Below are 18,542 nucleotides of genomic sequence, written 5' to 3' on the forward strand. Positions count from 1 at the left end.
CTGTATAGGACACCTTTAGGGACAGCTGTAGAAATAAAAAAACTAACCACACCATGTGAGCACAGGGTCAATTTCTCATCTCTACAACTGTCAATAAAGTTGTCCTTTGCACAAATGAACATTTTCATAAGGTGTGAGTTGACAATTGGTCATATCCAGTTGAATTGCTTTTGCACTAAAACACAAATAAGCATAACCCCAAATGACCATTAGATCCTGGTGTTTGAGGAATTCAATAATTACAGAAGTTATTATATTGTGTGATTCTTGCTTAGAAATGAAGAGTGAGGATGAAGTGAAAGAATCATTCACCATCCATTAAGCACTGACTGCTTAAATTACATTAAATATTGTATTTTGATGGACATTTCAATCTATACTACATAAGAAAATTGTATAGCAATGTGAAAGAGGAAAAACTTGCATGAAAGGTGTTTGCACTGATGGAGAGGTGTGTTGTTCAGCTTATTTGGTCTTTAACTCACAATGAAACCTTAATATTTAACATTTTGTGTTATGTAAAATGAGGATAATTTTGTCTCAAATATGAGTGTCATACATGTATTCAGTTTCATCTTCTTAGATAAAAACCTCGCAGCAACAAATATTATATTTCAGCTCTGAGACCAAACTTCATCTTCCAAAAGCAATTTTATCATATAAAAATGTTATGGACAACAGAGCCAGAGACAACACAGGGCTTGCCGAGATAAGATTGTTCTCCTGGGACGATGGTGCACGTTGACCAGCCGGACATCTTGGGAGCCGGGCCGTGAGCTGCTGAAATGAACGCCGATCTCACCAGGTGTAAAAGTCCAGGTGAAAATCCAAACCCTGACTGGAATGTTTTTTTTTCCTGTCATGTCAAAAGGATTAATGCAGTGATCCAACGCGAGCAGTTAAAGAAGACCTTATAGTTTAAAATATCTGACTAGAATGGTTGTTACCCTTCCTGTTTTTTAATCACTAACCAGCAAAATGCCAAACCCCATTTTGTATTTGATGGGCTGGATATGGACTTGGTTTTGTTTATTGGACATTGCACACATAAATAAGGCTTTTGAAATATACAGAGGAGGAGCAGGGCTGAGTTTAAATTTACATGGGTTACTTGTCTATGGATAATTCAGAATGATTTACAATTGTTAAATTCAGTATAATCTTTAACAGGTATTTATTGCCTCAATATATATGAAAATAGTTTAGCGAAAAGTCCCTCTATGGAGCAACAACAGCTTACGACAGCCTTATTAAAAAAGTCTGTTAAAATCAATTCAACCTGGAGTCTGTGAAGCACCAGCTGCTATGCAGACATTGCATTCATGGAGTTAAACCAATTAATAAAAATTAATAATTTTTCTACTCTCATCTCACATCTTTACAAATAAATGTTAGGTACCGCCCTGGCACATAAGAGCTAGCTTGCACTTGACAAATTTGCCTTAGCTAAGATAATGTTGGCTTGCTAGCTTTACCGTGTTGAGTTAGTCAAGATAAAATCATGCTTATAACTTGGATTTTAGTCAATTCTTTGAATTCCTGTGCTGTATTCATGCTATACGACAGAAATGGGCTATTTCAAAAGACCAGTCTCGTTACCTTTATCATTAAACTTTTCACTTGGGTGTAACAATTTTACTGAGGCATAAGGCTAATGTTAACACAATATTGAGCATTTTAAAAATATTTGCTTGAGTTACAGAACCCTATAAAGCCAGTTGTATCATATTTGCTACATGATTTGAGACCTGTAAAACCTGTTGTATACAACTTGACTCGTCTTTTGCCCTCTGGGGGATTATCCATGCACTGCAGGCAGTAACAGGACTTTGAATGCCATATCCAACATGGCTGCCTTCATGTAGTGACTCGCAAGTTTTGGGCAAGGAAATCTTTGCTTATATTTAAAAAGTTCTACTAAGGATAATATTTTTATATTTTTACTAATATCTCCTTATGAATATTTACTGTAACATTAAACAACATATAATTACTTCATATTTCATACCTCATTTTATAGTAAAATTGTGGTGCAAATGTGTGTATTAAATATAATACAGAAGGTATATCAGGTAATTTAACTTTAAGTACCTCAATCATTATAATGCATTTCATGATGCAAGCTGCATTATACCTACCACAGTGCCAAATACACCATAAATCAGGCATTTAATGCAGATTTATTGGCCTCAACAACGTTTATTTTGGAAACAAAAAAATGTTGTTCATTGCTTTTGGAAAACTTCATTTAGTTTAGTTCTTTATTTTTCAAACAGGAACCTTTTACCACAGCTATCAACACTTACAAGGATCTTCTTGGCTGAACTGTCAGTGTTGGTTTGTACAGCCTCCTGCAGCACAGTCCATTTTTAAGACTACAGACTTTCAATCACAAAGGAAACTGTTTTAATGTGAAAGGCGGCCTCTGCATAGGAAAGATTAGTTCATTCCTTTTGTAGCAGCTGCCAGAGTGCAGGTGTCACACTGTAGGGAACAAGACACAAAGTAAACAAACGTGCGTATGTCATGGACAGACAGCTTGTTGTTCGTTGCACAGAAGAGTAAAGACAGCAGCAAGCGGACCCAGGTGACATTTGCAGCTCTGTTCACGTGCCGTTTAATGTGCTGCAGCCGAGCAGCTCCTCAGGCTGGCTTGGCTGCAGGACAAGACGTGTTCGTGTTTGTAAGTGAGATAAGAAGGAGACTTTAATGGGAAGGTTAATGTGTGTTGATGCTCAGAGTCTGTGGCTCTCGCGTAGCAGGCTGCTGTCTGGCTCAGTGTGACCGTCTGATCTGCCGATGATACAACACTGATGTAACTGCTTTACGCATGATTTGATTGGCTGTATCCAAATACGGTCTCTATCCATGGACGGTACCGGACGGTATTCTGACAAATTAATACAAAACCAAGGGCCATCATCATGAAACCCAAAAATATAAATTTCTCCCTGTGTGGTTTTTCTCAAGGGAAAACAAAGGACAGGTGATTTACAGAGCACACGTGTATGCTAATACAAATATACTCTAGTCACGACTGATATTAATATGTAATATTTAACTTTGCTCCATTATTTGAAACAGAAAAGTCAGTGTTATAGGATTTTACTGTCTGTACTAATGAGGACTACGAGAGCATGAATGATGATTATGCAGGGACATATGATATAATGATGGACCAACACACAGTCATATGATGAAGCGTGTGTTGCACCTGTTGGAGACTGTGCACTAACAGGAGACATCTCGCCCATTACACGAGGAAGATATTTCCTCGTCTTTGACTGACCCTAGGATGCACGCTGGCGTTTCCAGCCCTGCTGTGCAGAGCGAGTGTGAAGTCAGCGTAGCATGGATAAGATCCTTCAACTTAGCTGGTCTGGGAGTATGACGTAATGTCTGTCAGGGCCGTCTATCCTCGCTATGCCTGTTTCTGCACTGGAAGAAAAAAGGTTTGCTACAGGACCAAGGGAGAGAAATTAAAAGCTTCTGAATGGTAAGTTTTGTTGTTTTTGGAGTGACTGACTTCTAAGCAAGGCTAAATTCTAAGGTTCAAATTTATGCGACTACTTCCTGACAAATGAAACTGAAGTCTCTGAATGCGAAGCCTGAAAAAGTAGGTATTGGTTGAAAAACACTTTTACGTCATCGATTAATTACTGACATAAAAAATAAAGCACATTATGAGGCCTCATATAATATGAGTTCACCTAAGACCTTTGATTATAAAATAGTTGCAGTTGCCTTTATAATTTGAGAGATTTCTGTCTTTGGCGCCCCACAGTGGTAGTGTCAAACAGGCTTTGTTGCAGACAGCAATGTATGAAATTACGTTGACACAGTTACTTTGCATGGTGACAAAATTTCCAACTTTTTGGCCCAAACTCAACTTCTGACAAAAACTCCAACCCACTGACACTTAAAGGCACTTGCAATTTCCTTCTCATCCACGTAAGCAGCTGCTTGGTGAGGGAACACACTTGTTCCACCGAACATCTGGCATATGACAAGACATTTTATTCTCAAGCCCCAAAAGGCCAGGAAGGCATTCTCTTCATCAGTCTCTGATCACAAAATTCCCCCTCTGTAGTCTCTATTTATAGCCATGGTTTGTCCCGGCTCTCTTTTTTGTTTGTTGATTCAAATAGATGGAAATAAATCAAATAGATGAATGTGGTCAGTTATTTTGCAAGAAGCATTTAGCTTTTCTTCCAAAACACAGCCCATGCCCATCACCAATCTGTGATTGTTACAGATCCATTTGAAGGAATTGTTTGACATATTTACCAGCTGCGACAGTGTGACTGGTATTGTTTTGAGTTTGTGAGTCTGTGTGTGTATCATCATGGCAAAATGTGGTCCTGGAGACGCCTACTGTAGCGGGAACTATCACAGAGGCAGTTATGAGTACTTTGGCATCTGTCTGTCTGTCTGTGGACAGATTTTGTCTCCACGGTAGCTTCAAATTTGTACAAGATGCAGTCAGGAAACTTTAAAGGTGTGTAGCAGAGATCAAAATGAAGGCTGAGTTTGAAGATGGGTGTGAGTTTTATGATAAGTTAAACTAATTGTGAGAGTGGTATCAAATTCTTAATCTAATTCTTGGGACGAAAGCAATTAAGTATATATCCTGAAATGCTGAAATACTCCTTTAACTGCTCATGCAGCTCAACGCTGTCTCAAACACTAAGATGCATCCTGTATTTGCCTGCATAGTCTACATAAAGTTTCCATTCTAATGGTTGTGTGCTCTCCAAGCTGCAATCCCCTTTAAATTACTATATGCTGTATCTCGATAAATTAATTAATGCAGTGGCTAAATTAGATTTACGCAATTGTGGAAAGTTTATTCACTTATATCTGTGCGATTAAGAGATGTCCGTGTAATTGAATTGTTAAATAGGAGAATGTCTTAACACGTTCCCTTCTGTCTGGGTGATCAAATCTGATCCATACTCTACCTTATTGTCTGGATTGTCATATACTCTCCCATAACTTTCAAAGCTGGGTAATACTAGTTAATACAGTGGCACTGGGGCTCACAACACGTCATGTCCCAAAATTGTGAAATGCTGCTGTGTAATGACCCTCGGGGCCAACATGAGTTAATTACAGAACCTTACAAATTTCTACAAGGCTGGTGGTTATACACGTAGCAAAAGTGTGGTTAAGAGTGGAGATAAGTCGATTTTGTCGACCACAGCAAGGAATTCTGTCCTCCTTTTCTCAGGGCAAATGTCGGGTGTACAGCACATGGCCTACCGCTTTCTACTCTTGTTCCTACCTGAGAAAATATTTTCCATCGCTAGAAATGAGAGACGCTGTCCAAACAGCTAGTGCGTTGCCTTTCACAGGCACAGAGCATTTACCAAAAGGTCTATCTGCTGTGTACTTTGTTTGCTCGGTCGCTTACAATATTACACCTTCAATTTAGAGGAATGGAATTGTTTTCTTACCACTCCTCATCATTTCTCCACTCACAAATGCATTATGATTACATTATTTGTGCATGTTGCTCAGCAACTCCAAATGAATGGGCGATGGCTGAACGATGTTGGAAGGTTTAATTTTGCACTTAAGGGGAACGACCTGATAGTGCTGTGCTGAGAGATACTTTAACTGGGCACTTGAAAGATCCATCTTTCAAAGAGTCATTTAGTCAATACAAATGGAATTCCACAGACAGGTGGTCACATTTTCCACAGTCAGTCATTTTCCTCTGGATATAGTACAAAAAAGAGAAGTGAAAAGAGGGCCGATATTTGGGAGGATTGTCATATCCAGCACTAAACACTGACGTTGCAGGATTAAGAAAAAAAGGAATTGGCCCGAATTGTAATGAAATAGTAATACAACAGAGGTTGCTCTGGCCCTTTTTTTTTTTCACAAAAATGTACAACGTGACTTAATCTGTGTTATTGTTAAAGTAGCAGGTTTGTAAATTCGTAAAAAATATTTAGAATTAGGAAGAGTATTGTTTTATCATTAACCACGAGCACCACTGAAGGTTATCCATAGCTAGATACAGATACACGCAGGCTCAGTAGCAGATCTGTGGAAGCAGATTATCACCAGAGAAACAGCCCCAACCAAACAGCCCTGCAGCAAGAAACGTGACTCTGTCCAACCTTCGTCTTCTTTCTTTTTTTTTTTTTATCAAAACAGTGGCTGTACATGTAGAGCTAGGACTGAATTTGATCCAGTATCCAGTGGTCATCTTAGCCAGTATTTATTGCGAGGTTTGGCACTGGCCCCATCCCCTGTGGTGCTACAGTTCCAGTATGCTGCTACTCCTAATAGCAGAAAAGTTGACTTCTTCCTAAACTTCAGCTGTAACTTTGCATTGCTTACTCATGATACAAGCAAGGTCAGCCACCCAGCTAAACGTTTTTGTTTCTTTACAGTTGCACTAATGATTATTTTTATGTAAACGATGGATCTAATGACTGGACGGAATGTGAAAGGCCATTCCTCTCCCAGAGGACCAGGTCCTGCATGTGACCACAGATAGTGTGAGGAAGACTGTCTCCAGGGTCAACCCGCTCAAAGCAGCAGGAGCAGACCAAATCCCAGGCTATGCCATCACAGCCTGGGATGGACAGCTGGCAAGTGTCCTTGCAGACATCTTCAACATCTCTCTGGCCCAGGCTGTCATCCCCACATGCTCCGAGTCAACCACCATCGTCCCGGTGCCTAACAACGATGTGCCATCTGAACGATTACCGCCCCGTAGCGCTCACATCTATCATCATGAAGTGCTTTTGAGAGGCTGGTCCCGCAGCACATTAAGTCCAGCCCGCTCTTCTCACCTGACCCTCTACAGTTTGCTTACCACTCCAACCACTCCACTGAAGAGGCTGCAACATCTGCCCTGCATCCAGGGGCAGAAGTCGCAAGACAGAAGGCTTATGTCAGCATGCTATTCACTGACTTTACCTCAGTGAATAGCAGCTAGGCCTAAACACCTCCATCCGCAAACGGGTGCCGGTCTCCCTCACTTGTAGGCTGCAGTCAGTGGAGATCGGCAGCTACACCTCCAGCACCACCACGCTGAGTTCCGGAACTTATACAAACGCTACATAAAAAACAACAAAAAATTTGACTATCACCGGACTATGCACTTCCCTTCCTATGGAGTTTTTTAGCATCTTCCAGCAGTCTTTAGGTTTTTAGCTTTACTTTTTGACTCATGCTCACCAGTCTCGGTACATGTAGCCGGCAGCTGCTGTCAGTAAAAAAGCTATAAAAACTCACTGCATGCAACCTGCCCAGCACCAAACAGCAGATAGACAAAGTAAGTAGCAACTAGCTGGTGGAAATGATATCGCATTCGGAGCCAGAGATTTCTTCGAGGTGTTCCTATAGACAAAAACAGAGCTAAGAGAAGCGTGAATATCGGACTTCCATTTGTCATATAAACAGAAGCACGACTTCAAATGATAGCTATCGTTGCTCTGTATCTGCTGGATGTCTAAATAGGCAATTGTTTGCCAAGATGTTTGCTATAACACCATTTTAAATGATAATATGTCAGTGTTTTTGATTACAGCTTGTTCTGCGGCCCCTAAGCAGCAAAAAAAAGAAAAGAAAAAAGATTACTGTTGCTTTCTAGAGCCTTTGACACCCTGTAGTACACCAGTGGAAAGTCTCACCGACCGTCTAGGTCCAGCGAAATCTTTGAGGATTGGCAGATGTGTTATCCTGTCATAACTGACAAAAGCCACAGAATAAAAGTGTGTGGATTTGTATTTATGTGTGGCTGAGTTTCTGAACTTCAGTAGCGATTTGGGGATAAACCTCATCCGATTTGGTCTCAATCCAGCTGCATTTAGCATCTCTAAATGATTTCTAACTTAATTAGGGTTGAGTTTAGTGTTAGCTAAGGGCTTTGGGAAATGGGGTAATTAAAAACAATTTCCTAATTGGTTGCAAGTACACCCAAATTTGTGAATGTTTTTATGTTCACATCTGAGTATGTGCATGTCTAGCCAGTGGTGGAAGTGCTGAGCACGGATGGGAACATTCTGGTTTCTGTGTGTGCCCTCCAGGAGCTCTGGCTCCCTCTGAGGCATGAGGCTCATGTGATCTGGAAACTGCAAATTGCCCCTGGTTGTGAATGTTTGTCTTTCTGTTTGTGTGGATGTTAGCTTTGAAATGACAGCCTGGCAACCTGCTCAAGGTACCTCTCCACTTTTTGCTGAGTGCATGCTGAGATAGCAGAATATAGTCCACTCCTGAATAATAAGATTCGACAAAGAAAAAAAAAAAAAGAAGTTGACGTTAAATAGATTTATGAGATACCACTGTTGACACTGAGGCCTCTTAGTTCAAGTGTCTCGGGGGGGCTGTCTGTGGAGCATGTCTTTGGGAAGCATGGGAACAGCCAGGCTCAGTTTGGGAACGGAAGCAGGCTTTCTTTTGCTGTTGCACAATCCAATTAGCTCCGAGCTGCCCCGATAAGAAACTGGACCAGATAACCACAGAAGCTTTTCGTGGCCATGCAGCTGTGCATATGTTAGTCGGCTGCTAAATAAATGATTGGAAGCATCTTCCGCACAGGTTCCACTCAAGGTTTTAACCAGGGATCTAAAAGGGAAAAAAATAAGAGCAGCAAAAAAAGCTGAGGTATGTATTTTCTCTTCTTTTATCAGTTTAAGTTTTAACATTTTATACCCGCTTTACATAAGTGACAAATATATTGAGTTCAATATCTGATGCTTTTGTTTGATTACTGTAAATAAAGTTCAACCCATTTGTTTTATAAAGTTTGATAAAAATCTCAAATTCCATATGGACCTGTAACTAACTTGCCAAGTTAGGAATACCAGAACTATACAGCATAGACAGTATATCTGCGTCATACAAGCACATACATTACATAACTGCATATTGAAGGAAAGGGGGAACAAATCCTCTTCTTGCTGCATTCCCTGTTAACATCTGTTTTCAGTGTCTACCTCCTGAAAGATAAATTCATTAAATGTGGGAAGGTCCAGTAAGCAGATGGTTGTCACATCTGTTTCATACAGAGCTTATTGTCATTCATTTATTTATTTTTCAAAATGTGAGGCTGGACCCGGAGCTGAAACTGTTAAAAATGCAGTTTGGGAAGAACTAGAGCTTGGTAAATGTAAGGGTAAATTTTAAATTGAAGGAGTGGCAGATCTAGTACGAGTAAGAAGGCATCTGCTCCAGTTTGAACACGGGTCTTTTTCCTCTCACTCTAATTGTGTATCACCTCCATAGCAAAACGTCCGCATACAAGATCATACATGGCCTTTGCAATATGGTTATGCTTTTAATCAAGGTACAGTCTAGCACATTATCCCTCAAGTGTCAGAGAAAACAGATTTTCCAGCTGGGGAAAGTGTACCTGTTAGCCTGGACATGACGTGGATGGCATCCCAAACTGAGACAAGAGAGAACACTCTCTCCCTGACATAACCACCAATCCCTTTAGCTTATCTTTATTAGTGATAACATACATTGCACAGTATTTATACATGTAAAAATGTGCATTCATGGTTGTTGGTTCTAAATGACTGGTATAGAATACTGTCAACAATCTATCAAGTGACACACTGATTAAAAAGAGTGTATAATATTTATGAACTGATTCACTGCAGAATTGTCATATGTCATTAATTAATTTGACAATACAGTAATATGTAATTGTTGTCCTTCTAGTTTAATGAATTTTCACCGTGATTGTTTTTTGTTAACAGATGGTGTTGACTGCATGCATGCTGGCACTTATCTTCATCTGCACAGGTACAGTACGCCGTAATATTGACACAGCCTTAACCATTGACCATCAACATCACTGTCCTATGCTCATTCAACTGAGAACATCTGCAGTTGAACTAACTGAGACTCAGCGGAGTAGCCAGGCTGTCGCTGTCCCGCCACCGAGCAGATGTTGGCTTCTGTTGTTTGCTGACCTTGGGAGGAGAAGGAAGGAGAAAAAGGACCTGAAAATGCTAACGTGGACACACGTCATTCTCTCACTTTAACTATGTTTTCAGATTCATCCACTTAGTATGGTCTCATTCAGTCAGTTAGGGATATTTACACTCCTAGGCCACATCATCTCTGCAGTCTGGCAAAAAAACAACAAATGTGGAACAGGATTAGAGTGGGAAAGGGCTTCAGAGAACCCTTCTCTTCTAAATTATAAAGCTGTGTGGCACATTATACCATTTACATACTAATTTCAAATACTAGCTATTTACATATTACTTTCTACATAAAATTTCTTTGATATATTAACCACAAAAACATCTGGTATAGTTTCTTATGGAGGTGAGTGCTGCCATTTTTTGAAGATTACTTTGTATTTTTTGGCAACATATCTAACAGACATTAAGCAACCATGCCTGTGTCTGTGATATTACTTGGTGTTTATTTGGCTTGAGAATGATCAGGACTGTTAACTCTCTCTTATGTTGTGTTGTTTTCTCCAGGAATGGCTGCCAAATTTGTTGCTCCACCATGTGACCTGCACATGTTTGATAGTAATGTTGACAACTGCTTGTTGGAGTTCAACAACAGCATGGAGACAAGCAGCTATCAGGACAGGTGCCCATGGCCAACTGTAAAACGGTACATTTTAGATTCTTTTGAAATGAATTAGTTAGTGTAGTGTTCTTTATCTAAATACAGTACAGTAAGTAGTCCACATTAATTTTAAAACACCTAAAATGATAAAGTGTGTTATTGCAAGCACAAACAATTGTATTGTGCATGCTTATGCACCATGACATCCATGAGTCCGTGTTAATGGTTGCTTTTTGAGCCTTGGCATGCATGTGTGGCCAGAAGCCATTCCTTAGCTCAACATGGTAGAGCCCAGTGAGTGGAAACACAGGAAGACTGGGCAAAGTGGCACATTCCACACTTTTTATGGCCTTTTCAGTAAAGATATATGACCTTTAGTCATAGGAAAGTCAGATACTTTCCTGTTTCCTGGCTACATTTGGTGCAGGCCAAGGTTTCAGCTAATTAGTCATCAGTTAATGAAAAATGAAAGTGCTAGACTGTTGCTCCTGGGCTCATATTTCTAGACGGCAGTTGTTTGTGGAGACTTTCACTCTTGCCATGCTACCTACAGTAGACTTTAATTATGGTTGTAATAATCCATATTTTACTGTTGACAGGGTTTGAGGCTGTGCTCTCATTGAGCTCAGAAGGGTGGAGCATCCATCATCACAAGAAGCCCAGCTTATTGATCAGGCTTCCAGCTGTCAGGCTCAGTTGAAACTCAGTGGATGTTTTCCACACTAAAATCTCATTGTGCTTGCTTGCTGGGTTAGAAGGCTATGGTCGCTTCCCCACCCAAAAGACGTGACAAATCAAAACTTACCAGTGAACTCTAAGCCGCCTCATAAAAACTTGGAGTCCCCATCGAATGATGTCACTTTGCATTATCTCAAAGTATTTTAAACATATCAGTTGCCTTTTAGAGTTGCCAAAATGCAAAACAGCGTTCTGCAGCTTTAAAGGACCTTGCCAGCCTTTTTGTTTTTTCAGCCCTTAGCTATCTATGAAGTTAGCCTCACAATTGCATGTAAGATCATGAAGTGTAGTCAAGATAATCACCAAATCCTTTAAATCCTCAGAACTTGTTGAGCAATTAAGAGCCATTTAACATTATCCTTTGACTTGCTCTCTTCCTCTGCAGCATCTACAACAAACTGAAGTTTTGCGTGGACGACTGGGCACGTGTGTCTTGGTGTAGGGGAAACGGGTTTCTCGTTGACAAGGTCTTCCTGGAGGTCCATGAGACGTACTTTTCGCTCTGTGGAAAGGTCCAAGACCCCCCATACACCACTCTTATCATGTTAATAGCATCTGCTACAATTGCCACATTTTTTGTACCTGTTTTGTGTATTCGTCTCACCACCTGGAACACACACTCTGATGTGCTGAGCTGACAAAGACAGCTTCTGCGGGATCATGCTAACTTTGCGTTTGTTAACGGTACAGAGATTCAGAAAATTCAAACTCTGGCAAAACAACATGTGTCAGGGCAATCAGCATGATAATCCTAAAGCTTTAAAATTAACCATAATTTTTTTATAAAACATTTTTACATCTTTGAGTCCGAGAACAAGTAATCATAGAAAGTATCCCCCAGGATTAGCCACCTCGTCGGCTAACCAACCTAGCTATTTGCTTTAAATAGCTATTTGTGTGTGCTAGCTAGTTTCTTTACATGTGTGAGGCTGTGTGTTACTGTCGATGTAGCCTGTTATTTTTTGATTATTAGTATCACATTATAATTATACTCAACAACTAGTTTGGTTAGCCGTTACCCTGGAAAGTAGATCCCCATGCAGTTAGTAACAATAGCTAATCCAGGGGGCTAATTTCAGTTTTTTGCTTTCAGACTCATTAACAAGCGTTTGAAATGATATATGTAAAGCTTAAGTTTATTTGGAAAGCTTTATGAGGCTTGAGCTGCTTGGCCAGCTGTAACCCATGTTTTACAGAACTCTACGGAGGTGGCGAGTGCAAACTTGGCATGACCCATAGTCAGAAAAACCACAATTATGAAAACAAGACTTGGGGGAAAAAGTACTGCAATTTTCTTTTAAATAAGTGTGACATGCATGCATACACACATAGACAAAAACAGAACAACATATAGCCTATGTGTCCATTTATAGGCAATATTTCCCATTAATATTCAATATAGAAAATTATGCTGTGAATGTTTTGAACTTTCCGGAACTCATTATTTTGTTTAATATAGTTAACCCCACCCATCTGGCACTTACAGTAAGTAGACAGAAACAAAACCTTAATGATTTACTGCACTGTTTCACACCAACTTCACAGAAGTGTATGTGATACCTAAAAAGACTGTATTCTATTGTCCATTTTTTATGCTGACCAAAATAAAGAAGGATCCTGTTTGTATTTGAAACACATAATAAATATTTATTTCAGACAAAAAAAATACCATTTTACAGTTGTTTGAAAACCTACAGCAATAGCAAGATGAACCTGCTATTCAAGTAACCACGACCCAAGTGTCAGTCTGTTATGAATGCAAACATCCTGCATTTGATCATTTATCATCAGATTAATACATCAAAGGATTGTTGTGTAGACCTCATGAAGACCATCTGTGTTTCATCAAAACAATGTAAAGCTCCATTAAGCAATGTCTTTTACATTTTAATTCAATGTAAACTTGAATTTTAACATTGAATCTATGACTGCTTATAATGTGAAATGGATGCTTGTACAGCTGATCTCACTGAGAATCACCCCCTAAATCTGCAGCCGAAGTGAACAATGGCATTGAAGAGAATTGAGCATATAGCAGTCCAAAGAGAAATACACCATTTTTCTCAAGAACAGGTGGAGTACACTAAAGGCAACTTGTACGAAAATACTGGACTCTGCTGTGATGGTCATGGTGCCGTGTTTCTGCTGGATGTGGAACTAGGTAATTAATTGCAAACACATTAACAATTATTCCTTGACAAGTGGAAGTAGAATATCAAGGCTTGTTGCTGTGAGTTTGTTGAAGAGTTGCTGTTTGTGCGCCAGAGGTTTTTTAGAAAATGCTTATTGCAGCTTTAACAGTGTTTTGAGATCAATACTGATATTTTATGGAAACCATAGCTTTAAATTAGTGGTATGGAAGTTAAAACTTAAAAAACTCTTTCCAGGTGGCATCATCATTATTCTGTCACCAAAATAAATAAATACATTACTTAATTAAATAAAATAAAAATAAAATAAAAACATTTATAAGGATAGTATTATATTTACAGGATGAGAGATCACCAACAATACAGCATGGCATGTGCCACTGAAGATCAAAATTAGGAAACTAATCCTACTAAGGAACTAACCCTTTGGTATGCAGTGCAATTTAAGAATAATGGCATTCCTGTAGTTATAGCCATGATTCTGTTGATCTTGAGAATATCAGCATGACCAACCTTCCACATATAGTTTCACACATATATGATTTATAGTTAAGTAATGGTTGAACCAAATGCTAGAACTCCACGATAGCCAGACGACTTAACTCAAATAAATGAGGTTGAATTAAAAGAGGTTCAAAAAGAGCAGAGCCTTAGATTTGGGTGGGTGGTCTGCCCTGCTACTGTGTTGGTATAAGGCGACGAAATGTGGTGAAATCAGAACATTGACAAGGCAGAACTTTTGGAGGGTCAAAAAGAACTATTTTTCTTTTCATCTTGTGCTTCAACATCTAGTGCCCAGACAGGACCGAGTGGCAGCACCACGCCTTTTTATTATCATAAATAATACCCACGATTCAATTCTTTCCCTTGTGGAAACACTGAAAGGAAGTTTTGCTAAGTATACGCTTGCCAGTTCAGTCTGAGCTATGGCCTACTCAGAAACACCAATTCTTGTCACAACAAAAGCACGTGGATGTGTTGAACAGGCTAAACAGACTTGTACTCTCTGACAACAAAGGACATAGACCTTTGTGACTCCTTTGCCACAGCAGGTCAACCAGCAAATCAAATACCTAGCTCCACTGGATTTAGATGGCAGATGCCTACCGACAACTCAACTGGTTAAAAAGTCAATTGTCAAGGCTTACTTCAACGTTAATGGGCTAATTTAGCATCAATTAAGACTAAATTAATGCCTGCATAATTATTATAGATGTTATTTGAATGAGCATTATCTTAATAGTTTGATCCTTATCAGATCTGAATGTTTTTGACCAGACGATCACAGTTGGTGTCCATCATGTCTCTGTTGCTCATACCATTGCAATTGTTGTTCATTTAATGAACTGACTCTAAGCCTGTGCTGGTTATGTATGGAAGTTAATTCATGACAACAAAAATTGAAAACAAAAACTCAAGCTTTAATCAAGCTAGTTATCAAATTAAGATCATGGATGGACAGATATTTATAATCTCAAAACAAGTTTTAGTAAAACCCTGTTTGAGATCTGTTCTTACTTTTCTCAAGCAAATTAAACAGATATTTAGGTCTTGGGAATGTCCAACTGCTTTCCAAGGGATTGCTCTGCTTTCAGTTGGAGTTTAAATGAAAGGAATATAAACTGGCAAAAGACAGGATGTGTGACTGTGAAGACAGACAGCAGAGGGGCCTTATTGCTAGATACCATTGAGGACACAACAAATCAAATCGAATAAAAGAGGTGAATGAATTAACCATGGGGGAAAATTTCATATTAATAGAACATTTTACAAGTTTTTGCCTGCTCTATTTATAAATAATTTGGAGTGTGTGAGATACTAAACTTCAGTAATTTTATTTAAAATCCTGGCTAAGAGCCTGCTCACTTACATATATATACATAATCCGTCTTGTGTGCTCAAAGCATCTTTAACCTTGAACGATCACTTAAATTGGTTGGTGGTTAACCAGTAGCTTTCTTGTTAAAAGACTTCCATAAATTGGAATCAGCTGCACTAAATCTGACAGGGAAAATCCTGTGCCTGAAAACACAGGCCGCCAAACATTTACATTCAATAATGTCATGAAAACAGTGGGGCCAAATATAATAGAGAAAACTTATCTTAGCCCTCAGTTTACCATTCCTGTCTTTGTAAACCCTGAAACATAAACACGTGGTTGACAAGATCCTTAACAACACAGCCAATTTTAAATGAAACTGCTATGGAGCGCCAATGTAAAGCACATCCAGTCACTCATTAACTTCTTGAGCTGCAGAATTAAATACCGACTCCAGCAGGTGTATGCTTCACATCAAAGTGAAGTTTCAAGTGGAGGCCTGAAGAGAACAGCGGAGGGGGAAAAAAGATTCATTTATAGTTAAAAATCCATGTCACTTCGCTGGAGTAAACACATTATTCTCTTCTCTCGATCTCATTTTTTCCATTGTATAACACAAAAGCCTGGACTGTACGCCGTATATTTTTTACATCGCAAGTGTTGGATTGCCTTGACCGCTTTATGTACACGAAAGAGACAACAAACTAAAGGCTGGGAAGCAATATTTACAGATCGAAGGTCAGTTTCCCCTGAGACAGAATTCTTGCATGGCTTGTAATGTAGGACATGGTTATGTGACATGAGATATTCTAAATCTTGTGGTTGGAATACAGAAATTCTGTAACACTGCTGATCCTCTTTTCTGTCTTGCTATTTACAGAAACCTCTTCAGCTGCCACACAGTGTCTCTTCACTGATTCCTACTTCTTTGTTGCTGCAGATACAGTGCAGAGGTCAACAGAAAAAAAAAGATTGAGGAATTCTGCACACACCTCTGAAATTTTTGTTTTTTGCTAATCCTTTTTATCTAGCATTTTCCAGATTTGTTTCTGAATTACACTTTAATATCATCATGTTTTCCTGTCCAAGATTAAGTATTTTGAGTTGGAAATGTCAGAACATACCAAAAATAATGGTCTCAGTGAAACCACATCTATTTCTTATAAGTAGGAGTGGCACACAAACCTGAGCACAATTAACATTTTTCTGACTAATCAAGTGCCTTATTAAAATTTATGCCATTTTTATGTACAGTAACTCTTAGAAAATGTGTTTCTGTGTGGCACAAGTAAGTTTCCTAAAACGCATTTCAATTTTGTAATGGGCTCGCAATATAGAGGTGAGAACTAAATCTCTTGGTATTTCAATTCAACTCTGAACACAGATGGTACATTATACAAAGCTCACAGTCCTACCATACAATGCATCATTCATACATTCTGCCAACACTCAACTGTTCCCCAGCATTTTTAGTACTTGTGTGTTTGCTTAATTTCTATGCTTTTTCAGTCAAGTGTGTTATTATATTATTCATGACATCTGTTAAAAATACACCACACTGTGGAAATCTTACAGAGAGGATGAAAGAATGGATGAATAATTACACACTTTCTGTTTGAGTGTGTCAACCTACACAATGTTATTTTTATTCTATACTAGCTCTTATAGCAGTTTAAGCTATTTGGAGTCTAAGCATCACTGAGATCTGGTGTGGCATTAAGTCCAAAGGATACAAAATAAATAGACAGAGCAAAGTAGAAAAATAAGGTTGAGACCATGTTAGCTGTTTAGTTATACATCCAAGGTCTCAATAATAAGGTCAGTGGACTGGTATGTTGGGCATTAAACACCTAAAAAAGTACAGCGACACTCCTTGAAGAGGCTTGCACAGTCTCTGTAGAGATTTTGGTTTCAGGGAGAGACTACATTTAGAGAGGAGGCTTTGTGCCAGGGAGCTCAGTTGGCAGTGACAAAAGTGAACTTTCGCCCATTCAAAGTGCTCATTACTAAAAGTCTGGACAGAAAGGAAGAGGACTACTTAACTCCTTGTTTGCACATCATGGCAACCTATAGGCAGTGTCAGTAGTATAAAGGCAGAAGGCAGCTAAACTAATCAGGCAGTGGGAGTCTTTCAGGGGTTTGAGATTTAGGGTCAATTTACCTGAACAATAATACATTTCGATGATGAAAGTCCACTTCCTGAATAAAGTGGAATGGAAGGAAATTGACCACATTTTCCCACTCTCAGTGCCAAAATTAGCCTAAATCAGGCAGCATGCTGAACGCCAAGAGGTCACCATCATCATTGCACCTATGCCCAGAGCCTGCAGAGTAATTAAAGGGGTAGATAGGATAAAAAGTTGGATTAGTGTTGAAGTAAGTTAGGTGTTTATTAGATTTGTATCTTCCACTTCAGGTAGCTATTCACTGGCCTCTGACAGAACTTCTTCAGGGAGGTTAACACAACACCACTACCACCACAGAGATCTAACATTAGGTGTGCTCTTTTAAAAAAAAATGGAATAAACAAAGCTAAGAAGTAATTATCCAGCTACAGCTTTTTGTATATTTACTAACACCATTACAGTTGCTCCTCTTGCCTTGTCACAGCTGAGGTTTCCAAAGAGGCTTGTTCTGATTGTTCAGAGTTAGAGGATGTTCGCTGGGTTTAATTTCAATTTATACAAGCATGTGGATCTCATTGTACTCATCTCGTCCATCTTCATCAAAGTTGGGAGAATCTTCATCACAGTCCAGCTGTAAAAAAACAAAACAAATGATCTTAAATCAGTTTCATTCAAGGTTTTCTCAGGTCCAAATGAGGAAACTTAGGGTTCTTTCACACCTAACCCCTTTGGTTCCATTTCAAACGAACTCTGGAGCACTTTTGACTGCTTTGTGAGCTGCCAATTGAACTCTGATGTGGACCAAACTATTAGATTAAGACCATTTGAAAAATTGAGTCTCTGTCCACTTCGAGGCAAACTTTGGAGGATTTTATGATCGTTAAAGAAGAATTCAACACTTACTGTTAAATCTTATAATTATGAAAGGAAAAGTTCATCGTTTTGAGAAATACGCTTATTTTCTTTTTTCTCAAGAGTTAGCTGAGAAGACCGATACTATTCACATCCCTATAGACCAAGACCAGTGAAGAGACTGCCAGTACACAGCCAACAGGTAGCATGGGTCTGTCCAAAGGTAACGAAATCCACCTACCAGCACTTCCAAAGCTCACTAATGCAAAAACCAGGGTGTTAAACAACAAATTGCTATTT

At 39.1% G+C, this 18,542-nt stretch overlaps 2 protein-coding genes across 7 annotated transcripts in view; one reads left to right on the forward strand and one right to left on the reverse strand.

The window, feature by feature from the left end:
- Window positions 1-8,492: 8,492 nt before the first annotated feature.
- On the forward strand, window positions 8,493-16,556 carry LOC120801159 (receptor activity-modifying protein 1-like). 3 transcript variants are annotated; one of them, XM_040147746.1, is made up of 6 exons: window positions 8,493-8,625; window positions 9,726-9,771; window positions 10,464-10,602; window positions 11,681-11,807; window positions 15,887-16,002; window positions 16,145-16,556. In XM_040147746.1, exons 2-6 carry the CDS (start codon window positions 9,726-9,728, stop codon window positions 16,179-16,181), a joined length of 465 nt encoding a protein of 154 aa, XP_040003680.1. In that variant the 5' UTR covers window positions 8,493-8,625; the 3' UTR covers window positions 16,182-16,556. The 3 variants fall into 3 exon arrangements, with proteins under 3 accessions (XP_040003680.1, XP_040003679.1, XP_040003681.1); XM_040147745.1 differs by lacking the exon at window positions 16,145-16,556 and having other exon boundaries at window positions 15,887-16,042; XM_040147747.1 differs by lacking the exons at window positions 15,887-16,002; window positions 16,145-16,556 and having other exon boundaries at window positions 11,681-12,916.
- A 417-nt stretch (window positions 16,557-16,973) lies between these two features.
- Window positions 16,974-18,542, reverse strand: part of slc4a3 (solute carrier family 4 member 3) — a 58,234-nt gene continuing 56,665 nt past the window's right edge. For all 4 annotated transcript variants that reach the window (XM_040148145.1, XM_040148144.1, XM_040148146.1 and 1 more), the window contains one exon: window positions 16,974-18,021. In XM_040148145.1, coding sequence (XP_040004079.1) covers window positions 17,944-18,021 — 78 coding nt within the window. In that variant the 3' untranslated portion in view covers window positions 16,974-17,943. The remainder of the gene's footprint in view (window positions 18,022-18,542) is intronic.

Source organism: Xiphias gladius, chromosome 16 (genome assembly GCF_016859285.1).
Source record: "Xiphias gladius isolate SHS-SW01 ecotype Sanya breed wild chromosome 16, ASM1685928v1, whole genome shotgun sequence".
In the NCBI taxonomy this organism is placed as follows: Eukaryota; Metazoa; Chordata; class Actinopteri; order Istiophoriformes; family Xiphiidae; genus Xiphias; species Xiphias gladius.